Source organism: Melitaea cinxia, chromosome 12 (assembly GCF_905220565.1).
Source record: "Melitaea cinxia chromosome 12, ilMelCinx1.1, whole genome shotgun sequence".
Lineage (NCBI taxonomy): Eukaryota > Metazoa > Arthropoda > Insecta > Lepidoptera > Nymphalidae > Melitaea > Melitaea cinxia.
Window position 1 is genome coordinate 4,058,808 of NC_059405.1, and position 24,368 is coordinate 4,083,175.

The 24,368-nt window shown below is 31.8% G+C and overlaps 4 protein-coding genes across 4 annotated transcripts; 2 read left to right on the forward strand and 2 right to left on the reverse strand.

Moving 5' to 3' along the window:
- The first annotated feature begins 346 nt into the window (after nt 1-346).
- Nucleotides 347-11,935, forward strand: LOC123658520 (sialomucin core protein 24-like). Its single transcript, XM_045593918.1, has 3 exons — nt 347-569; nt 9,792-10,242; nt 10,856-11,935. The coding sequence occupies exons 1-3, from the start codon at nt 500-502 to the stop codon at nt 10,971-10,973; spliced, it is 639 nt and encodes a 212-aa protein (XP_045449874.1). The 5' UTR covers nt 347-499; the 3' UTR covers nt 10,974-11,935.
- A 4,361-nt stretch (nt 11,936-16,296) lies between these two features.
- On the reverse strand, nt 16,297-19,124 carry LOC123658664 (crossover junction endonuclease MUS81). Its single transcript, XM_045594023.1, has 3 exons — nt 17,803-19,124; nt 17,121-17,544; nt 16,297-16,763 (listed from the first exon to the last, which is right to left on the reverse strand). Exons 1-3 carry the CDS (start codon nt 18,771-18,773, stop codon nt 16,425-16,427), a joined length of 1,734 nt encoding a protein of 577 aa, XP_045449979.1. The 5' UTR covers nt 18,774-19,124; the 3' UTR covers nt 16,297-16,424.
- Nucleotides 19,125-19,362: 238 nt separating this feature from the next.
- LOC123658665 lies at nt 19,363-21,675 on the forward strand. The gene is made up of 4 exons (XM_045594024.1): nt 19,363-19,579; nt 19,666-19,824; nt 20,300-21,378; nt 21,620-21,675. Exons 1-4 carry the CDS (start codon nt 19,488-19,490, stop codon nt 21,673-21,675), a joined length of 1,386 nt encoding a protein of 461 aa, XP_045449980.1. The 5' UTR covers nt 19,363-19,487.
- Nucleotides 21,676-21,844: 169 nt separating this feature from the next.
- LOC123658666 lies at nt 21,845-23,639 on the reverse strand. The gene is made up of 4 exons (XM_045594025.1): nt 23,607-23,639; nt 23,324-23,450; nt 22,401-23,231; nt 21,845-21,858 (listed from the first exon to the last, which is right to left on the reverse strand). The coding sequence occupies exons 1-4, from the start codon at nt 23,637-23,639 to the stop codon at nt 21,845-21,847; spliced, it is 1,005 nt and encodes a 334-aa protein (XP_045449981.1).
- Nucleotides 23,640-24,368: the final 729 nt, after the last annotated feature.

Consider the following 24,368-nt stretch of genomic DNA (forward strand, 5'->3'; position numbering starts at 1 on the left):
TAATTAAATTAAATAAAACAAATCTCTAGGAGTACGAGTCCACAAAAAAAAATCACAAAAATACAAAATTTTGTGGAAATGGCACCCGATTGAATGGCCAAAGGAACAAAATTGTTGAAAAACATTAAAAGTTGACACCATTTTTGCAGCCTGACACCTGGACTACCTCTACTTACCGGATACAAGAATTTCTCGCTTAAAGATATTAGATATATTTTTTTGGACACTTGGAGCCAGTTAATTTTATACAAAAGGCAACACTATGACAAAAAAAAAAATTTAATCGTTATTGAGTTGTCGATTCTTTAACAGATTAAAATTAAATCGTTTTATTATCTGTTTTATATAAATCGGTATCAATCACATCACTAGATCCCAATCTTTTACATTTTACAATATTCTCCAACGCACTTTGTCGGGCGTCAGTAGCAATCGTCGTATAGAATTATACTATTGAAGAACATTTAACGAAACGAATCTACACTTTTCCATAACAAAAATGAAGAAAGTAATATTTTTATGCTTGCTATCACTCTCCGTGTGTCTCAGCAAACCAGCTGCAGATCAAGGTAAGAATACTAGATCAATCTAGCGTCCATCATATTGCGTTTTACCATAGTGTAATACCTAAATTCTTTCTACTAAGATTTTCTCATGATCAAGAATACGTGTATCGAAACCAGTTTGCAAAATAATTACAAGAAATATTCCTCCACTCGGTGGATTTTTTATGGCTATTAAAAACAACTCTGATCTAATATAATGTATATTATATATTGTAAAATTAACAAAATATCGACACATCAAATTAGCGCCATTTTCTTAGATGAAAAATTAAAGAATCCGTTATAAATATTTTGCTTTATCTTTAAATTCGTCTTTTAAATTATTAAATTAGAATTTCAATGAAGTACATGTGAAGGTTTTTGAGAGTTATAAATTACAACCATTAAAAATTGAAGAATTATAAAATAACGCCTTAATAGTTTTTGTATTGTATTCTATAAAAAAATCAAAAAATTTCTTAAATATTCTTTGATTTAATCTCTTATTCTCATTTGATGTGTATTTTTAATTTACAACAATATATCCATGAAAAATGAATTCTAAAAAACTGTTAAAACAAACAAAATGGCTGAAAGAGTGCTTTCATAAAAAAATATTATTACTATTATCACAAACATAAAAATTCGTTAATTTTTTTAACACCCTTAAATTCAATTTTAATGTATTTTAACATTATTGGGTGTAAAATGAAAGAACAGTTTCAATATTTTCATACATCACACAAAGAATTACAGTTATTCATATGAAAATGGCATCTTACTAGCTCACAGTATTAAATTTCAGTTGGTATTTCCAATTTAATATTTAACAGTTCATACTATCCGACTGTGAATGTAGAAATAACACAAATATCTACTATTAGACAACTCAGCTTGTCTAAATATCTAGTCATTGGATTGAACGCTTTTAATTGTTAAACAGCCTATAGTTAAGACAATGACGGCCTAAAAAAATAGAACTAAGAATTTCTCATTGTTTATGAAGTAATAACTTGACTTACTTGCTGTACCTATTAGATCTACAAATATAAACCTACAATACATATTAAGTAAAACTTCCTTAATTACAACTGCGTAAGCCCTATCCAATTTTTTACCAACTACCAAAAAGATGAAGTTCTCAATATGACTATCTTTGTTCCATGTATTTTACTGGACCAATTTTGATTTTTTTTTAATCAAAAGATGTTGCATGTTATGTTGTCCTATTTAAATTTAATTGAGATTTGAGAAGTACTTTTTGAGTTATATCTAATAATGTGTATTTACTTGACTATTTTTTTATGTTGTTCTACATTGTATTATACCTCATAACTTTACTTGGTGTACCGATCGTGATGATTTGTTTTAATCAAAAGCTGATTCTTGTCTTTTGGACTCATTTAAATTTAATTGAGATAGACAAGTACTTTTTGAGTTATATCTAATAATGTGTATTTACTTGACAATTTTTTAGTCTCTTGAAATTGGTTTTTTTTTTTCATTTGTGAACAAACAAATATATGAAACAGATTTTCGTTGATGCCAGAATAAATAAACAAATACATGTACAAAAATCCTAAAAATACTTGTTTTTGGGTGATATTGTTCTTATAATGGACAGCTTTTGATCACTAACAATTTTATTAATGTGTATACTTGATTTGTTAAACACTAAATCTTACTTAACCAATAAATTATTGAAATTGTTGAATTGTAAATGTTTTAAAATCTTAAGTAGAGCAGTAACTTCACTTCGACTTGCTGACTGAAATCCCATTTAGGCAATTAAACTACTAAAACTTTATCATAATTTACTTCATATTTGTTAGATAGGAAATTTTTGTTAGTAGTTTGTTTATAAATACATTTTATTACGTGCAAAAGAAATTTTTTCGAGATATTCACAAAAAATGCACATGTTGTTCTGAAGCCATGAAGACTGATTTTTGTTGACTGATACATTAATGTACTTATCCATCAATAGATATTTTAGATAATGAGTTATACAATTAAAATTATTATCACTGAATAAACGATTAACAAAAAGTAGTCATAGTCAATAGAGAGTAATTTTTTTTTAAACAATATTTTGAACAGTATAGTTTTTTGCATGTTCATTTGTTAACAGATTTTTTTGATCAATAGGCCTTATGCTTGTGATAGTTTATTTTGGGTGCTAAATAGTTTGTGTTAATTTAGATCTTTTTAACTGACTTCCAAAAAAGGAAAAGTTATCAATTTGATTGTGTTTCTTTATGTATGTTACATCAAAACTTTTGACTGGGTGAACCGATTTCGATGAATTTTGTTTTAATTGAAAGGTGTTGTGTGTCATTTGGTCCCATTTAAATTTAATTGACACCTGACAAGTACTTTTAGAGTTATATCAAATAATGCGTATTTACTTGACTATTTTTTTGGCGAGCTATATTTTATTAACTGCTGTTTGTTTTGTTTGTTTGTTTTGTTGTGGCCTCGGTTTTGCGCATTTAGACACAAAGGTGGTCCGTTATGCGTAAAAAGAGCTGACTAATTCAGCCAGCCCAGCTCCTTCCAGAAGCTCAGAAGCCTCCTGGGGCGTTCACAGGCTTCTCGGAGGGTCCTTATTTCCTTAAGGATGGTAGCCCGGTGTACGGCCACTCCCTCATTCCAGGATTACGTGGGCGGCTGTTTTTTCAGCAGCCAGACATCCCCTGCAAAGAGGACTGTTCGTTGCATTATTGAAAGAATGAAAAATATTACTATATAAATTTATGCAAGAATCATAAATGTATATAAACATACCTGTATGCGCCGGAGCGTCGGGAGAGCCGGGTCATTGTTGTCCATTTCAGCGTCATCATCAATGTCTAAATCGGCGTCCACCACGGTACCCGTTTCTTCTTTACATTTCATATCTACAGAAAAATCTCATAGATGGCGCTGCTTTAAAATTATCTCGTCTTTTTATATTTAGTTAATCATGTTTATCGGCTTAGTTACTTATATTGCGTGATTTTTGTAGTGTGGAGCTAGCTTGGTTATTAACATAATAACAACAACATTCAAATATGCGTCGTTAGATTACACGTTGTTACAGAATGCCTTGAGGAAATAAAGGTTCACTGCTCGTTCCCAGTAGGTGATAGCATGATAATATGTAGCCTATATGTTGACCCGACTTCTTAATAATATTCGTGCCAAATTTGAAGTAAATCCATGCGGTACTTTTTGAGTTAATCCCGGACATACATACAGACAAAAAGCCAAAAATTCTAAAAACTATATTTTTGGCTTCAGTATCGATTGTAGATCATACCCCAAGTATTCTTTTAAAAAAATATTCAATGTACAGTTTTGACTTTCCTACCATTTTATTATATGTATAGATTAAACTTTATTTCACACACAAAAAAGAAGATACTTTTAGAACGATTAGATACAAAACAAATAATGTATGCAAAGGCGGCCTTATCGCTTATAGCGATCTCTTCCAGGCAACCTTTAATAAAAGTAGTATATGAAAAATATGTCGATAATAGTGCGCAATCAACAACGTAAGTTTATTACACATAATTCAATCAATTTATAATACGAAACTAATATTACTATAATTATTTAATTTCCTAATTTCCTCACGTTAATCTTCTAATGCATAATGGTGATCCTATACAGAACTTTTTTTTTTTACTATTTATATTTCACGCATATGACAATGGCTTTTCATCCCGACTGTAACATTATTGTTGTGTATTTCCTGTTTAGTTATTTTTATGCACATATATTTGGACAAGTTTTCCTAAATAGGTATAATGATCCTAATTACAAAAGACTTGTAGTTACATATAGTTTTATCAGCTGATGGCAATTCGCATTGGGTTTCTCTAAATTATACAAGAAAAGATAAGACAAAACAAAATATAAATCTGGTTTTTTACGTTTTTTTTTTTGCAACATTTGTTATACAGAACTATTCCTAAAAAGGAATGTCGTTAAAATTATTTTGTTGTATAGGTACTTGTTTTATTACAATAAATTACTTTTGCCAAAGGCTGAGTAAATATTATAAAAACAAAAATTACTATAATTAAACTAGAAACTATACAAATAATTGATGGTATTGTGTTCTGGGTTATTAGTTATATATTTAATAGTAATGATTTACTCTACACTTACACTTATATATGTATTATATTTCTCTGTAAAACAACTATATTCTGCAAGAGGTAATCAATATTTTCTGCAAATGATTTTGACATTTTTTTTTTACATAAAATATTTTTCTGTCAATTATTAGCTTCATTTTATAAAATCACTAGCATGTAGGGGGTCTCACTTGGTGTGACAAAATATCCATAGGAGAAGTTTCGGGATACTGCATTTTATCAATGTCTTTTTATTTCTTGAAAGTGAACGGTGTTTTTTCAACATTGTATAATTATTAACAACTGCTATTTGTTACCTTTTTAATAATTTTAAACAGATTGCATTGCTTAGATAGCTTTTTTCAACTTCCTTTTCATTTATGCCTTAATACATCAATACGTAGTAAGGTCATGAAATCCCAATTTATAATACCTGTAAAACGCACATGCTTAAACTTAAACGTGCACAGAGAGCACTACATAAAGTAATGACGTTTAAACCTTTTAGATACCCTACTAAAGATCTTTACACTAACTGTGGCGTCCTCACCGTTAGGCAATTATTTATTAAAGAAACCATTATAGCTCAGCACTCAAAATTAGTTTTTTCAGAAGAAATAGCATCAGCTCGTCGTAGAGATAAAACTTGCTATCTTCCGCCCCTTAAAACAAGATTTGCGCAAAAATTTCAATCCTATCTGGGTCCTTCACTCTATAATAAGATTAATACTATTATTAACATTTACCATTTAAATTCCAAAAAATGTAAAGAAATACTAATTAACTGGTTAAAAGTTCAGAATTATTACAATATTGAAAAGATGTTCACGCTAACAAAGTAAACACATACACACACACCTAAACATACAAACAATAGTATGCATAATATATAAATATAAATGTAAAATCTGTAAGAAATACATAGTAACTATATCTAAAAATAAATTGAAATAAAAAATACATAGAAACGTGAATAAGTTCATAGTTGTCGTTGTCAAACTACACATTTTAGGTTGAATACAGTGTAATTGTTACTCTACTCTACCCATGTTATTACAAATAGTGTACTTGTAATAAGCATGCAATGTAAATTTTTGCTTTAAATGTGTAGCGAAGGAGACTTACATCTAAGATACGGGCTATGCCTAGTTTAGATGTAATGATGCAAAATAAAGAAAAGTATAATAAATAAACATATATTGTACTATTTGACCTGGTGAACTTCTTACTGCCATGTTTTTTTATTTTATTTTTTGGAAAAAAATATCGCGGTCATTAATCGAAATAAAATATAGCCGATATTTTAAGTTGGACAAAGTTACTTATCTGTGTAAAATTTCATTAAAATCAGTCCAGTTTCGATATCAGTCCGACAAACATTGTGACACTAGTTGTGCCCGCGGCTTGGTCCGCGTGGAATTCAACAATAAAGTAATTGTTTAGTTCGCAGAGTTATAAATTGAATTGAGCCAGTGAAAGTCTCGTCAAAATCGGTCCAGCCGTTTCAGAGATTAACCGGTACAGACTGACAGACAGACAAAACTTGTAAAAAATGTTATTTTGGTATATAGACCGTGTAGACATCCATATGCATTTAGTAAAAAGCAGTTATTTTAATATCACAAACAGACACTCCAATTTTATTTATTTGTATAGACTAGCTGTACCCTGCCTGCGTTTATTTATTTATTCATAAGTCAACACCAACAAGTAGTACAAGAACAAACCAACGCAACGAATACAGCGTTACTACTTTTTTTTTTGTGATTTGGTCGTACCAACTCTGAAACCTTTGTGGGCTCATGCACAGCACTGCTGAAGATCATGCACATGATCAAATGCATAGTTTACGATTCTATAAAGGACATACAGACAAACATTCATTTTTTATATATAGATTTAACATAAAATTTTAAACATTATAATTCTCAATAACGGAAATACGGTAAAAGTTGTTTAAACAATTTTTAACACAGTTTAATAATTATGATTTCAAAAGTAACTTAAATTTTGATTAACCTTGAAAACCTTACCCATATTTAGTACTGATGATTGCCCAACATGTTTGTTTGGCATTTGGGTAATAAACTGTAGAAGATATGAATTCCTAAAAATTTCAAATAGCTTTGCCATTAGTTTTAATTTATTTAACACGCTATACTTAACTATCTTCAAGAGAATTAACGGCGTCTTAGGTATTTCGTAATGTAGTCGCCGCATTTTAAATTAAGAGAGTGTAAGTTAGTGTGTTACGCTGTACCGGTTTGTAGGTTATGGAAACTTAATCGAATACATATAACTGAAAAAAAAAATAGTTATGTATTCAATAAATTATTAAAATAGACGTTCTTATATTACATTTTATTGCTTACGATAATAATTGTGTTTGCTCGCAAAAGGAAAAAAAGCTGACTTCAATTATATCTACCAGTAATACAACGTAGGCCGAGGAAAAAATAGTTGTAAATACGCATTATTAGAGATTAACTTTAAAAGTACTCGCCAGATCATGACATGACAAGCACCACTTTTCGAATAAAATATAAATCGACGAAAACTGTTCACACAGTAAGAAGTTATGAGGTAACACACAAAAAAAGTCGAATTGAGAACCTCATCCTTTATTGAAATCGGTTAAAAATGGAAGACTGAATGATACAGCGTAGATAGATATTCAATTGTTTAGGGACCAGTTTAAAACACTACAACATTGTATTTTTTTGTAAATCATTTTAGTGCCGTTTCTTTGTTAGTTATATTTCGCATACAACATGTGCAATGTCTATTAACAAGAGTATTTTGTGATATTTATCAAGTTTAAATAATCCAAATTACTCGCTTTGTAGCTATTTAATTGTATGAAATGCAATCAAAGTAATATTTATCTATTTAAAACTTATTCAATATTATACTCTTCATCTTCCACGTTGAATGCTTTATTGGTTAATTGATACCAAGGTCGACCTGTGACGCCGAATTTATATGATAGTCTTTATATTAGCATAATCGGTAGTTTACTGCCGTTTTTATACGGACTTATTTTAAATCATATTAATATTAAATTAAGATATATATTTTAATTGTATCGAATGAGCTAACGTAGTTTTTTCAATATAATAACATTAAGGAAGATATTTAATTGTTAGAGCTCTTACAAAAATATAAACTGTATACACTTTTATAAAAAAAAAATAATACTGTTTAATATTTGTCCAACTTTTTTTTAAATTTAGAAATTTATCCAAACAAGTTTAGATAGATTTAGTTGGGGAAATCCGCAAGTTTGAGTGCTTGAAAGTTTTCTCCAAAAAACAACAGCTATTTTGTGATAATAATCATCATTATAATGGAAGTATTTTCCTTAAAGACATTTTTTATTATTGTTGTTATAGCGTACTTCTATGTTAATGCGATTTTATAGTATACAAATATATAATATTGGAACAAATAAGTCGACTTTAATTTATTGTTTTTATTTCTCATATTATCTTGAATAATGTAGTCATTTGTTAAATAAAAAATCGCGGTGAAAGAGAAGGTATTTTTGTTACGTTTATAAATCGATCTTGTTAAATATGTATTGTTAACGTTACTACGGTAAAGAACGCTTTGTTTGTAGATTTATACTTGACCGATATTTGAAACAATCATCTCAGCTTAGCAAATTTTTTGACTAATCGTGAGATTATTATGTTTATGTACAGTAAAAATATTATTTACACGAATGTACCTATATTAAGAAAAAAAAATGGTCTAGTTAGAAAACTTGTTTTATATCATAAAAAATGACAATCCTTGTATTAAGGACTTGTTTCACCAGTTGTCAATAACACTATTTGAGTGATGACGATACAAATAGACTGACAACAGGGGAAGTGGGATAGGCCAGTAGTAGCACCTGTTTCTTGTGAATTAATAAACTGCAACTTTAAGATTAATATAATTATATGCGAATATAAATATCTCATAAATATTACTATATTTCGATTTTTGTATTTACCATCGAGTTCAGTAGAATAAAAAAAAAAGAATAATGAACTAAAAACTTTACTATCGGATACTGTCATTCGTCAAGTATCCACAACTGGTGAAATAGCCCCTAAGAGTAAAAAAAAAATAAAAATTAAAAATAGTTTTTGTGTCAAAAATACTTGAAGATTGACTACAAGTAAAAAATATAAAATTATTATTTCGACGAAACGCGTCTGGGTTTTTTTTACCCTAACGCTTTTTCTTATTTTATCACTTTCGGGAAATCCAGAGAAAATGTATGTCTTAGCTCGACTGGGACCTTTCATTTAATTTGTTACATGATGCTATTTCATACACTTTTCATGATGTATATATCCTCATATTTATAACATGTTGTATTTTTTTTTGTTTAACTTTATTTCACAAGTTTACTGAATGCGTTGCGCAAACGGCGGGCTAAAAGCCTTCCAGCCTTATCTGCCAGTCAAAATGAAGAAATCTTGTTGATGTTAGGAAAAGTTATTACAAAAAACAGAACTTACACACCTTATCACAATTATTTTTATATTATTCCTCCCGTGACCATGGTTGCTGTACAGTGCCCGAAACGTCAGGTATCTAAAAAACTTAATAAACCGCAATAAAATCCGAAAAAGTTGTTTCATTATATACATAATGAGTGAAATTCGCGTAAACACTAATGTTTCCTAAGAAACCTTTTGACATGTCTGTGATTTAACTATGGTCAAAGAAAATCATACTTATAGCTACTATGTTTCATACACAGACGATAGAATGTTAATAATGGCTTTAATAATTGAAAGAGCATTTATTGTATAGGAATTCTAATTTTGTTTTTATCTAAATATATTTTTTTATTCAGTTCGTAAAATTTATATAAATGCTATAGAATATTAAACTCTTATGTGCCGCAAACAACTAATGTGTTAAAAATTATGATTTATAGAATTTATCTTTGTGGAAGGAACTCTTCAAAATAATGCACCGATTTTGATTAAGCCATAAAACTATAGTTTATATACTTAGTTATAACTTACACCACACTTACTCTTAAGGTATCTTTTATGCTTGTCTGTAGATGAATATGGTTTGTGTAAACTAATTATTTTTCTCGTCTTATTTTCAGTGGCACCGCAAACTACCACTGCAAGTGGTACACCTATCGATACTAAATCCTTAAAAACAGAACAGACCCCACAATCCAATATAACCGAACCACATGCAAATACTACAGCTCATACAGAACTAAAGCCACAGCAAAACGCCTCTGAGATACACACAAAGGTACCAGCTTTACCAACTAATAACACGACAAATGCCAAGCCCGAAGATAACAAGACAACTGATAAACAAATGCCACCAAAGGAAAAGGAAGAAAAAGCGACAACTAATACAACAGACACTAAAGCTCCTACGGCAAAAACAAACACAACCGAATCAGCAAAAACAAACACAACTGAAACACCAAAAATAGTTGTAACGACACAAAAGACAGGACCCACCAAGCCAACGGAAGTTCCTAAAACACCAGAAACACCCAAATCCGATGAAGACAAGCATGTTCTTCAAGCAAGAGGGTAAGATACATAATTTACATATTTGACATCTATATTGATCTTAGCGGGGTGATATAAAGCCTATTAGCCTTCCTTGATAAATGAGCTATCTAATACTGAAATAATTTTTCAAACCGGACCAGTAGTTCCAGAGATTAGTGCGTTCAAACAAACAAACTCTTCAGCTTTATAACATTAGTAAAGATTTGTTATTAAAAATCGATTTCAAATTAATATTTAGTTGTTATTTTTTTTGTGTGATGTTTACAGCGACAAGAGATTAAGAGTATTTTATTAAACATTGACATTAATTTGAGGTTATTACACACACAAATTACAAAGTTTGTAACGTAACTAATGTTAGAGTGTAACAATTTTAATATTTTTAGTTTATTTTGCTAACATGACGTTTTGCATGACGTAATAAATGTTTCCATTTCATTGTCTTTTTTTGAGTAAAACTTTTACACACGCATGACTTGGGGAGTAAGCTGGTGAATGCGTTACGAAAGTTGAGAGGGAGATATAAGTTAGTAAAGATAGAAAGACAGTTACGTTTCGTATATTACTGTAAGAGCTAAAGAACTTTTACTTCAATCGTATGGTCTAAGTGTTCATTTTTTTATTGTTTCAGATTTGATGGAGCTAGTTTCATCGGTGGAATTATACTAACACTAGGACTTCTAGCTGTTGGATTCATGGGATTCAAATACTATAAGAACCAAACTGAGAGAAATTATCACACACTCTAATTGTATTATTTATTGATATTTTATCTATGAGTGCACTATGCTGTTCTTAATTATAAATGTTAAATTTTATGTAAGCCTTGAAGAGATTCTTTTTGTTTTATGTGCACTTAGCATGTTATATTATCTAAACCAACAGGGTTTTGTATGTAAATTTGAGCAGCTATATCCCTAAGCATGCCTAAATTTGAGGGTGGCAGTTCTTATAATTTTATTTTATCGAATTTATTACATAAATACGTTGTCTTATGACCGATATTTTAAGTTATACTTATAGGTTCTTTTTTTTTTTACTTTTTCGCATTTATCTCGTTCTTTGTTTTAACTGTAAGTGGTATATGTGTATATTTATGTACCTTAATGTTTTGTTTTTAACACTATTTGGACGTCACGAAGCTTGGAACTGTCTAAAATTAGATACTAAAAAATACTAATTATATATTTGAAATGTTTATCACGTGTTTTTAAAAGTATATAAATGTTTAAAGCTATTTCAAGTGCAATTTAGTATAGCATTGAAGATTGTTTATATCTGTGCCATTTGTCTGTTTTAGTAGGTTTTGTAAACAATTCAAATTTTGTAAACCACTTCGAAATAATATTCATTTTCTCAACAAACTTTAGTTGTAAGTAAAATTAATATTAATAAGAAAAACAATTGTGATGATATAATAAGGATTTGAAATAATACTTTGGTTTGGCACAAACAATTGTCCCCGTCGATCTTAAAAAATATATTTGCCTTTTGATTTTTCTACACCGAATCTCATTATACTGAATCTGAAAGCATGGTTGTGCCGAACCAATTTTGCATTTTATTTTTCATGGTTTTTGTAAACTTGGAAAAGTTGATTCCATCCTAAAGTGCTCTTAAATCTCGACTATATTTACAGAAAATTCATAGTTATGTCACTCATGTCACAGTCAATAGTTATGTTAATAAAGTATATATAGCAAAATTATAATTTGTCTTTTTATTCAATTATAACTTATTTTAAGCTCGCCAGGAACTTCGTACCTACCTATCTCCTGTTTTTTCGTGAATGTATCAATTTTTTCTAAATTTTCTTTTTATATAAACCTTGTCCTAACATCAAACTCAAAAAAAAAATTATCCAACTTACATATTAGTATTACAGAAGTCATGCGCGTGCTTACATACATTTCGGCGATTCATTATCATTTACGTAGGTATATAAAGACTTGAACATTACAGATTATATATTAGTTTTGTATGTATGAAAACAAATATTGTAATACCTGATAATTCAAGTTATAACATTTTATTTGATTTCACAAAACAACTAGTTTTAACCGTAACTTTGTAGTCTTATCAGACAAACCTAACAAAGCAAACAAACTATTAATAGAATATTTATAACAGTTTTTTTTTCTGATAAGTGAACATATATCACAATCGTACTCCGAGTGGGAATCGTAGCAGGGTCACTGCCAACCGAAAAATCCAAATAAAGTATGTATACTTGTGATAATTTATTATTATAATGAAACTGAAGACCTACTCGATTGAGTAATTATACGAATTGAGTCAATTTAAACGAAATTATAGTTTAGATTCCTCTGCAAAATCACTACGTTGATCACGTAGATAATCAAACTCTTATTTCTACAAACCTTTATGAATAGACAAATACATTGAAAACAATGTGCCAGTCAAAAAGTGCCCCCCCTCAAATACTTTTAATTAAAAGGATTTTAAATAATTTTCCAAAAAAAAATATCATTAACTTCTTGATTAAATGAAATTCACATCACAGTAGTGCATATAGTAAATTTGAAGAGCCATAGGTGCTGATGCCCACACGTCCGCAACTACCTAGCAACCAGGCATAGATAATACACAGCCAGGTGTGATCACTTATCACTTCAGCCTATCGCACATCCTTCCATCCATTCCTTATAATATTTATTCTACTCTATGCTATCGCAGTCCACTGCTTATAGATACCAGGTCATAAAATCCCAAAAAAAAAAAAAAAAAGCAGTCCACTGCCTCCACAAGTTCGCGCCAAAAATGCGTGAGCTCATGTGTGTTGTCCATAATCACCACGCTGGTCAGGCGGGTTAGTGATCGCAGTACCGGCTTTGTCGCACCGAAAACGCTGCTGGCCGTCTTCGGCCTATGTATTTCAAAGCCAGCAGTTGGATGGTTATCCCGCCATCGGTCGGCTTTTTGAATTTCAAGGTGGTAGTGGAACTGTGTTATCCTTTAGCCGCCTTTTACGACACCTATGGAAAGAGAGGGAATGGCTATTTTCTTCATTGCTATAACCACACAGCCAGGTGTAAACAGGTAATAATTTGTTGTTTTTACGTTCATGACATAGGCACATTCACGTTTTTTATATCATTTTAAAGGTTTTTTTTTTTAAATATGATAATAAGCCGCAGCCTAAGAGTTATTATAATAATAATTAAAAATGCTAAGTACCAAAGATAAAGTAAAAGAGAGCTATCGCCGCAACGTAGTACATACTTTACTTATCATAAAATAAATAGGTAGTAGGTACTATCGCATGAATAATTTAAAAAAAAAAGTTGGGACCTCAGTGGCGTACCGTAGTGGCAAGGGCGGCCCGCCCCGGGCGGCACTTTTTAGGGGGTGGCAAAATTTAACAATAGGTACTTAAATAATAAAAATATTTTGTGAGTATTTGAACGATGGCATATTATTTTTATCGCAACTACAAATTCGAACCGATTGAAAGGAGCACGGAATTATTAATTACTTATTTGTGGCGAAGTCAAAGGGGAAACCCTTTTCTTTGAATGATATTTTGTAGCGACTGCCAACGTCTTTACTTGATAATCAGCGAGAGTGACTTTTATTACATACTAGCGACCCGCTCCGTTTCGCACGGTTATAAAATATAATTATAGCCTATATCATTCACTGAAAAAATGATTAAAATCGATCCAGTAGTTTTGATTTATTCATTACTGCCCGTGGCCCGCACGCGTTAACTTAGAGTAAAAGCCGGCCGGAACCGCCGCAAACGCTACGTACCGCGATTTTTAAATCTTTAATATCTTCGAAAATATTCATCTAAATCATATGCTGTAAAGGGCCATATAGATCTATATTAAATAAAAAATACATTTAAGGTATTTAATTGGATAAGGATTAATGCTGTATTGGTTAAAATCGCTTCGAAAATTAGCCATTATTTGTCGTAAAAAGTAAATGACAAAAAAATGTTATTGTGGGATATCCATAAGAGATAGGTATATACCATCGCGGAGTTTTCTGTAGACCTTTTCAATGTGTACAATACTTAGTACATTATTTTGACAAATCTCGTAGGGTTCAGCCTGCGTTTGCAATTTAAGCGAAAAAAAAATAATTATTTACGACATAACATTAGAAAACTCAAAAATAACAGTATTTCTCCACTATTTAATGGATGTTATTATACATATAAACCTTCCTCTTGAATCAATCTATCTATTAAAAAGAACCGCATCAAAATCTGTTGCGTAGTTTTAAAGATTAAAGCGTACATACATGTGCAGGGACAGAAAAAGCGACTTTGTTTTATACTATGTAGTGACAAGATGTAAGGGACAGCTATCCTTTATTTGAAGCCATTAATTCGGACCATTATTTTGAGTATCAGACAACAAGAAATTTCCAAAGAAGGAGGTTCTCAATTCGATTGTATTTTTTTAAATGTATGTTACTTCAAAATAAAAATACAAGACAAAACGAAAGTTATGTTTAACAGCCGAGTCATACCGAGACCGGTATCGGTCGATGGTACCCTTCTCGAAGTTGTAGAGGATTATGTTTACCTAGCCCATAATATCCAACCAGGCCACAACAACTTCGAGAAGGAGGCCGATAGGAGGATTCGGTTGGGCTGGGCGGCGTTTGGCAGGCTTCGTCGACTTCACTTCGAAGATTCCGCAATGCCTGAAGACAAAAAAGTTTTCGAGCAATGCGTCCTACCTGTGTCAACATATGGAGCCGAGGCGTGGACACTGACGAAGAGACTGGTCGACAAGTTTAAAGTAGCTCAACGTGCAATGGAACGGGCTATGCTTGGGGTCTCTCTCAAAGATAGGATTAGAAATGAGACTATCCGCGAGAGAACGAAAGTAACCGACGTAGCTCACAGAATTAGCAAGTTGAAGTGGCAGTGGGCTGGTCATCTGTGTCGCAGGACCGATGGCCGTTGGAGTAGACGGGTCCTAGAGTGGAGACCGCGTCTTGGCAAACGCAGTGTGGGACGTCCTCCAGCCCGTTGGACCGACGATCTACGTAAGATTGCCGGTGTAGGCTGGATGAGGATTGCGGAAGACCGGGATGTCTGGCGCGAACTTGGGGAGGCCTATGTCCAACAGTGGACTGCGATAGGCTGAAGTGTGTGTGCCCACGATTTCATTCGCGTGGAATTAAAAAAAAAGTTTTTGTTCAGTTCGCAATTATAAAATTAAATAAATGTCTAAAATAAAAGTAGCCTAAGTTACTCCTTATTACATCAGCTATCTGCCAGTGAAGGTACGTCAAAATCGGTTCAGCCGTTTTAGAGATTAGCCGGAACAAACAGACACAGACAGACAGAAAAATTATAAAAAATGTTATTTTGGTATATGTACCTACCGTGTATACATCCAGGTGCATTTAGTAAAAAGTGGTTTTTTGAATATTACAAACAGATACTCCAATTTTTTTTTGTATAGATGTATAGATATCACGTGTACAATGACAATAATAAAATGTGAAAATAATAATGACTGTTTGTTCCGTAAAGTTCTCTATTATAATGTGTGTAATATATAGTACCTACCTATACATTAAATTGAAATATCTAAATAAGAGGGCGGAAAAATTTTCTTCCGCCCCGGGCGGCCGACAACCACGGTACGGCACTGTGGGACCTTTGTCATAATTTTAAAATTACCGTACCTACCAAAATGAAATTATTTGTTTTCCCATTTATTTACTTTAAAGTACAAAACTTGTTTGTTAATAAAATCAGACAAAATTTACGAGGTCGTGTTCAAATTGACTAATTGAAGTAAACCCTTTAGACATGATTCTTATTTACTATAATTTAATTAGTCAACGGTCTGGCTAAGCCGATTGCAACTAAAAATGTTGACTCACTATTTTCATAACGTCAATACGCTTATTAATTTTGACAATAACCACCACCATAAGTGTCAATCAATTCTAAAACAAAAGTCACAAAACCCCAATCAAAATTTTGTAATCAGAGATAACTGATCCAAAAGAATAAGCAAATATTATTTTTATTTTACTGTTTATTGCATTTTAAAACATAAATAAAAAAACAAAATGTTTAAATATTAGTAAAATATATTATTATGAACATTTTAGAAAAATATCATATAGCCTTGATTAAAATAAAACATTTCCATATAAACAACTAGTAAACAATTACAACAATTTTTCATCTAAAACCCATGTCAGTTGAAATTTTTAAATGTAAATAATTGGTAAACAGTTTTACTAACACTTGGCCCAACATTACGATTCATTTCTCCACATTTCAGATTAGCCAAAAGCATTTCTCCCTCCTTCCGTGTGCAAAATTTATAAGCATCTATGAGGGATTTTGGAGTTTTATATACTTTTGTTATAGCTAGCGCCTTTTCCACTGAAACACCCTTAAGCTGAAGTAGAATTTTTATAAATGTATCTATCACTGAGAGCGGTTTGTTCTTTAATGTGGATTTATTAAAAAACTCAAATGTCATAAGTATATTGTCACTTGTTTCTTTATTACGTCCTTTTAGTGTTTTGTCCTGAAAAAAACAAAATCCAAATCAAAATCCTTAAGAAAATCTAAGTTTAAGACAACTAAAACATTTATTTGGGTAGGGCACAGCAAGAAATATGTTGCTCGACATTTGGAACAGCCTGACTGTGGAAGTACCTCAACCATTAAAGAAGATCACAGCTAAATAATATTATTGCTCTCAAGTAATGTTGTGATCTTGTGTGGGATAAGTGGTAAGTTAGCCAGAGTTCATGGGAAGATTCAGGAGCGAAGTTCAACAACACACTTGTATATTGCAGGCATCAATAGGCTATGTTCTCAGCTTAACATGCGGTGAACTGTATTTTTATTAAAAAAAAGTAGAATTATAATTAATAATCACCTTAAATTCATAACCCAATCTTAAAGTCATCATCGCTAAAAATCTTACTGAATGAGTCAGAGAATCAGTCACATGGACTTTGAAACCATCTTGCATTCTCGTGTTTGCTAATGCCTGCATCAAGGTCTGGACAGGGAGTCCTACATGTTTATTACTTCCATAGTTCTCTACCATATAAATAACATTTTTTATTCCACACTTTCTTAATCTGAATTTCTGTTCATGAAACCTCCCATCCTTTATACTGGCACCTAAATCATCCATTCTCTTTCTCTCTACAACATATGGTAAAACTAATTCTTGGCCTGTGGTTCTATGACGAGCCACCCATGTAAAATCACCAACTTTCAAACTCCGATATTCATGTTTCAAATCAGAAAACTTATTAAATTGTGCCACCGTTGGATCATTCCTTTTAGATACCCTAAAATACTAAAAAAAATTATACATCAAAATATTAATTTGAGTAGATAAGGTCTTAAATAAGAAGCTTAAATTTTGCAGACAAAAATGGAAACTGCCTCAAGACATACTTTATTTGAAGCAAAGACCCCATAAAAGACCCCAACATACCACTTAATGTCCCAGCACATAGACAGATATACAGAGTTCACACCCATTATAAAAAAATTAAAGAAGCTATAAGCATATTAGAATAAGAAAAAATGTTGAAATAACCCACCCGCTGGTCTCATTCTTATCAATTAGTAGTATTATATCAAAGGAACCTGCATCCATTACTATTAAATCACAGTTTAAGTTATCTTCTGGATGCAAATCTCTAACACATTGTATTTGGGGAACATTTTTTGGATAAGTGCTTGAGGAATTACATTCTTCAAGCAATATAACCTCAGGTTCTATATACTGTGAGGTTTGAGCATCATTTGGTCGATCATTAAAAATTATATCATTAATACTTGGCTTATTTTTCGTATCTATAACAAGTTCACTAGCAATAGCGATTCCTATTTCAGTTAAGGAATATTGTGCTTTCTTACTGCCATTTCCAGTCTTTTTAACATACCCTTTTATAATTAAACGCCTCATATTGGACCATGCAGTGTAATGCGTACCAGGTTTTGGTCTTACAAAGGACTCTTCACAATATTTTTGTGCTCTGTCAATTAATACATCTTTATTTAGCATCTCTTGATTACTATGCGTTCTCTGATCCAATAGAGCCATTAAGATCGCATAGCCTCCTGATCGGAAAGTTGGTTTGTAGGGTTTATCTTTTTTGGTTTTTTGAATAACGTCGTTTGAGTTAACTTCAATTGATGGGTTCTCTATATCATTTTCTTTACCTTGGTCGGTTGCGGTTGTTGTACAATATTGTTTAGACGGTGACGAGTCTTCAACTGAATGGATAGAAGATGGATTTACATAATTTACAAAACATTTAGAGGCTTCCAAGCGTTTATCGAGTAGCAGGCACAAACGTTTATCAAATCCTTTCAAAATAGCGCACTCGGCCCCAGATTGTAAAGGTAATGGGTACTTTGAAATGGAACTTAAAGCTTCCTTTAAGACGCTTTCAAATTTACTCTTTTTTTGTTTTGCTTCTTCATATAATTCCTCTAGCCAATCCTGAAATAGAGGATTAGGTCTTACTCGTTTAAAAGTTATTCTTTTCCCCTCTACGAGACTCATTTTTTATGACCAAAACTTCAAACTTCACTTGGCTTTAAACGTATTTATTTCCTATCTTCATTTTCGCTTTTATATTATAAGTTTAAATTACGTTCCGCGCAGTAATATTGTAATCAAAGTAGATTGACAGCAAATTGACAGTGAGTAAATAACAAGTACCTAAACAAAAGCCTGTAATATTTATTCTACTCTATGGCCTGTACCTACTTATTTAAGCGATGTACACACGTACAGAGTATAGTAATACTTATAGTACACACGGTACAGCATAGAGTAGAATAAAATAATAAATATTAAAATTTAAAAGGAACGGTACAGTGACACAGTGTACCAAACCGTGTACACAAACACAACTACACAACACATAACGTTCACAGTCCCCCCACCTCCACCCCAGCCTGCAAAATAATGATATTTGTAATAAAAAAAATAATAATTTATAGATTTTCTATAGCTCAAATCAACTACGTTGTCCTTTAAATCTGCTCACCTTAAATTATTTAAATAAAAATAAATTAAGTCGTTAAAAAAAAACATTTAATACTTTCAAATTCCTATATCTTTTGATTTATACAATATTTTAAATGAGGAGGCTCACTCAAAGCTGTTTACAGATGTCGCTTTAAGCAACTGTACCTTGTTTACTTTTCGCGGCATTAAAGTGTTTGGCTAATAACGAGATAAACGAGATTTAAAGTGTGTATTGTTTTTAAAATGTACTCATTTATGACTGTGCCTCAACTAAAAGCCGAGCTTCGTAAAAGAAATGCAACAACTGCCGGTAAAAAAGCTGATTTGATTGAAAGGTAAACGCTTGAAATATTTGAGGTTATGAAGGTTTGTAAGCATTTTTTTTTGCTATAATGAACTAACTTTCCAATTTTTGTTACAGATTACGAACGTATGATCAAAACCAAAATTTTTGTGCTGACTGCGACATCCAAGAGGACCCTGCATACGTATGTCCACCTTCTGATACATTCAGAGACATAAATGCAGATACTCTTCTGCCAATGATCACTAGACAGGCAATACAGGAATATTTTGTAAAGTAAGTACCCTTATTTACTTCCTAGCAATAACTAGTACCAGTAGTGGGCACCGGTCCGCGACTTCGTCCGTGTTTGTTTCGGTTTTTTAATAATCCTCTGGGAATTTTCTTTGGGAAGAATTCTCTGGAAAGATTAAGTTTTGTTCAAGCTAAGGTTTGTTTAGCTGTGATGTGTTGTAGAGATACCAAAGACTATTTTTTTAAACTGGTGCTTAACAACGTGCTTTTATGAGATAAAAAGTATCCTTTGGGCTTAGTACATCTCGAGGATCTATATATGTGCTATATTTCAGGAAGATTTGTACTGCGGTTGAGTGTTAACAGTCAAATAAAATAACAGAAAAGTTTTCCCATTTATAATATTAGTATAGACTAAATGTACAGGAGACAGTTTTGCCCACATAAATTAATTTATAAATAGAAAAATAAGTACTTATTTGACGAGAAATTTTGTTATATTAATTATGATTATTTTTTACAGATATAGTACCCAGCCTAAAGGGTTGCTCCTTTACGAATCTCGTCATCTTGTGACTGCCCGTTTTTCCAACGAAGGCAATTACACATACGTGCGAGGACAGTGTAAAGCCAGTATGAAGAAAGTTGCATATGTGGTTGACGTAAAGTTAAGCAAAGATGGAGTAATAGAAGAATGCCATTGTGATTGTGCTGCAGGAAGTGGTACTCAAGCAAGTTGCAAACATGTCTCTGTATTGTTGTTTGGTATACATGAAATGGTGCACAAGAAATCAATTAAACTGCATCAATCATGTACTGAAAAACTAATGACATTTAATAGACCAAGTAAAGTTTTTTATAACTCTCCCATAGCAGCTCATAATTTACCAAGCAAGAGGTTAAAATCCTGTAATTTTAAGCCCCTAAATGAGAGTGACGTAATGGAAAATTATCCACATTATGTGCGGAATTTGGTCATTGGGTATGGTGAAAGCTCAATGCCTCTACTGCAGACATATGAACCTGCAAATCCACATGGGATTGAATGGGATCACTACCCATATTTAGCAAAGACTCCACAAGATAATTTGCTTGAAAAGCTCCTGTTGAAAAATGTCACAAACGAAAAAATTCAAGCGTTGGAGAAGAATACCAGAGCTCAAAATGCCTCTGCCGAGTGGCATGAAATGAGATCATGCAGGATTACTGCTAGCATGTTTTATGTAGTGTGCCACAGTAAAACTTGCACTAAAAGTTTATTGCAAAAAATTTTTGCACCAAAGACTGTGCATACTCGAGCAATGGTTCATGGTAAGATTCATGAAACAATTGCTATTGCGAAATATGAGGCCACCTACGGACTGTCAGTACAAGCATGTGGATTGTTTATTTCCTCTGAATATCCCTTTCTTGCTGCTTCACCAGATGGCTTATTGGGAGAAGACACTATCATTGAAGTCAAGTGTCCATATACTGCAAGAAATTGTAAAATAACTAATGTCAGTGTGCCTTATTTAGAGAGATGTAATGGGCAGTTTCTTTTGAAAAAGAAACATCCTTATTATGCTCAGATACAAGGACAATTATATTGTTCAGGTCGGCAATATTGTAATTTTATTGTTTATACTTTTGAGGACTTGCAGGTAGTGTTTATTAACAGAGATGATCAATTTATTAATGAAATGTTAATTAATTTGATTAACTTTTATGTACATAGCTTAGAACCTGCTATTATAAATAAATACTTGTACAAAGACTATTTACAAATAATAAAAAAATGAGTCAAAATGTAGAATTTTATTTAATATTATTCATAATACTTTCTCTAAAATTACAGCACATAAAACATATAAAAAAGATTTTACTTGCTATTGGAACATAGCTATGGTCTAGTTAATTTTTTAAAATGTTGTACGATTTTGTTAGCAATGAAATGTTAATTAATTTGATAACCTTTAAGGTACATAGCTTAGAACCTGCTATTATAAATAAATACTTGTACAAAGACTATTTACAAATAATAAAAAAATGAGTCAAAATGTAGAATTTTATTTAATATTATTCATAATACTTTCACTAAAATTACAGCACATAAAACATATAAAAAAGATTTTACTTGCTATTGGAACATAGCTATGGTCTAGTTAATTTTTTAAAATGTTGTACGATTTTGTTAGCAATGAAATGTTAATTAATTTGATAACCTTTAAGGTACATAGCTTAGAGCCTGCTATTATAAATAAACACTTACATAAAGACTATTTACAATTCATAAAAAAATCAGTCCAAATGTAGAATTTTATTTAATATTATTCATAATACTTTCACTAAAATTACAGCACATAAAACATATAAAAAAGATTTTACTTGCTATTGGAACATAGGTATGGTCTAGTTAATTTTTTAAAATGTTGTACGATTTTGTTAGCAATGAAATGTTAATTAATTTGATAACCTTTAAGGTACATAGCTTAGAACCTGCTATTATAAATAAACACTTACATAAAGACTATTTACAATTCATAAAAAAATCAGTCCAAATGTAGAATTTTATTTAATATTATTCATAATACTTTCCCTAAAATTACAGCACATAAAACATATAAAAAAGATTTTACTTGCTATTGGAACATAGCTATGGTCTAGTTCATTTTTTAAAATTTTGTATGTTTTTGTTAACCCTATAATTCTTTCTATATGAACCCTTTTATTTGCCAGTTCTCTATCTTTTATTCTTCTATCTCTATTTATTATTTCGGTTCCATCTAATATTACTCTGAGAGTTGAATCATAATTTTTGAAACTTCTGGGCATATAATATTGGACTAATTCTTTTCTGGGCCAAATATCTAATTTTATCCACAATTGATAAATAAAGTTTACCCATGTGATAAAAATATTTGATACAGTACTTTGACTGACATTAAAAAACATACTAAGTTCAAAATTACATTTGTTTTGTCTTAATTTCATCAATGTTAAAAAAAACTGATCTTCTGCACTCAGATTTATCACAGAGCTGCCATAATACCTAATTTTGTGAACCATTGGGCTCAGAGTTGAGTACACTAACTGAAATTTTTTATATGATTCAAATCCTGTGTAAAACTTAATAAAGGTATCATTATTCTTATTCCTATTAATAGACCCATATGTGTGTTCATGGTCAACTTGAGTAGTTTTTGTATCAAATTCAGGTGCACTATGTGAACATGCTGCTGAAGTGGTTTCATTGTTCACTTCTTCTTCACGACCTATTGCCAGTGTAAGGTCTCTTTCAGTTTCTATAGTGACACTAGTATGAGATTCTTGAAATAGTTTCTTTATACATCTTCTCTCAAAACGATGCTGTCGTTCAAGGGCAGCTGGATTTTCTGGTTTTACCTTAGTAAAGCAGAAAACCGATGGAACAGCAGTCTTTTTAAGAAATTTGGCGAGTGGTTCATTACCTAAAATGATAAATCATAATATACTTTTGCATCTGAGTATTTGTCAGTTACGGGTATTGATTGAATTGCATAGAATAACTGTGTTGGATCACCTGTATATTTGCTTTTGCCATAATAATCCTCTTCTGTGAAATGTGCAGCACACAATCGTGCAGTATTACTTGCCTTAAAGTTTATAATACGTAACGCCGATTCCCATTGTTTTCTGCGCTTACTTTCCTTAGGAAATAAATGTACTCATCTGTTTTTGCAGTTTAACGCACTACATTGAGGCATTTTAAAGTAAAATAGCAGAACTAAGCTGAAATAATTGCAAAAACCCATACGATTTGACAGCTGATACTGTCATAAAAGGTACAGTCGATTTTGCGCCACCTGTCGTGATAAAAAGCTAGTTTTTCTCCCCATTGCTCAAAGTGTTAAAAAAACTGCTCAAGTTGCATTTATAATTACTCAAGTACAGCTTGGAACAGCTCCACTTTCCTTAGTTGTTAAATAAATATAAATAGTTTCGCCAGAAGACTCGACGAATTCCAACCACGAGAGCAGGTTGGGTTTCGAAATGGCTACAGCACCGACCATATCCATACTGTTCGGCAGATTATTCAAAAGACAAAAAAAGAATATAATCAGCCGCTGTGTATGGCATTTATGGACTACGAGAAAGCCTTCGACTCTGTCGAGACGGGCTGTCTTGGACTCTCTGCAGAGATGTCATATCAACTAGCGATATATCGAGGTACTGAGATGTACGTACGACGCGACAATGATGACCGTTCATATCCAGGACTAGAGAACAGGACCTATTTCCCTCCGGCGTGGGGTAAGACAGGAAGAAGTAATATCACCGAAACTGTTTACCACTGCGCTGGAGCATGACTGTAAGACCTTGGATTGGGGGGAACGAGGCATCAACGTCAACGGCGAATACATCTCTCACCTTTGTTTCGCACACGATATCATCATATTTGCGAAGACGTTGAGAGACGTCGGATGAGCTATTTTTTGTAAAATTTTAAATTTATTTTCGTTCTACTCAGTTTAGATCTCTGTAGTTTAGATTCATTGTGGCTTTTAAACTTTAACTGTCCATCGCCATAAGTAAGGCTGTAATTATCGGTTATTTCAAATCGATTT

What these genes read in the sequence shown, in the direction of transcription:
- LOC123658665 (XM_045594024.1), top strand. Translation starts at nt 19,488, where the DNA reads ATGTACTCATTTATGACTGTGCCTCAACTAAAAGCCGAGCTTCGTAAA. An exon ending in ATACAGGAATATTTTGTAAA is followed by an intron (nt 19,825 to 20,299) that starts GTAAGTACCCTT and finishes TATGATTATTTT; the next exon opens with TTACAGATATAGTACCCAGC. An exon ending in AGGACAATTATATTGTTCAG is followed by an intron (nt 21,379 to 21,619) that starts GTCGGCAATATT and finishes CTAAAATTACAG; the next exon opens with CACATAAAACATATAAAAAA.
- LOC123658664 (XM_045594023.1), bottom strand. Translation starts at nt 18,773, where the DNA reads ATGAGTCTCGTAGAGGGGAAAAGAATAACTTTTAAACGAGTAAGACCT. An exon ending in GATAAGAATGAGACCAGCGG is followed by an intron (nt 17,545 to 17,802) that starts GTGGGTTATTTC and finishes TTAGTATTTTAG; the next exon opens with GGTATCTAAAAGGAATGATC. An exon ending in GATTGGGTTATGAATTTAAG is followed by an intron (nt 16,764 to 17,120) that starts GTGATTATTAAT and finishes TGTTTTTTTCAG; the next exon opens with GACAAAACACTAAAAGGACG.
- LOC123658666 (XM_045594025.1), bottom strand. Translation starts at nt 23,639, where the DNA reads ATGGGGAGAAAAACTAGCTTTTTATCACGACAG. An exon ending in CTAGCTTTTTATCACGACAG is followed by an intron (nt 23,451 to 23,606) that starts GTGGCGCAAAAT and finishes TTATTTCCTAAG; the next exon opens with GAAAGTAAGCGCAGAAAACA. An exon ending in TGGCAAAAGCAAATATACAG is followed by an intron (nt 23,232 to 23,323) that starts GTGATCCAACAC and finishes TTATCATTTTAG; the next exon opens with GTAATGAACCACTCGCCAAA.
- LOC123658520 (XM_045593918.1), top strand. Translation starts at nt 500, where the DNA reads ATGAAGAAAGTAATATTTTTATGCTTGCTATCACTCTCCGTGTGTCTC. An exon ending in CAAACCAGCTGCAGATCAAG is followed by an intron (nt 570 to 9,791) that starts GTAAGAATACTA and finishes TCTTATTTTCAG; the next exon opens with TGGCACCGCAAACTACCACT. An exon ending in CATGTTCTTCAAGCAAGAGG is followed by an intron (nt 10,243 to 10,855) that starts GTAAGATACATA and finishes TTATTGTTTCAG; the next exon opens with ATTTGATGGAGCTAGTTTCA.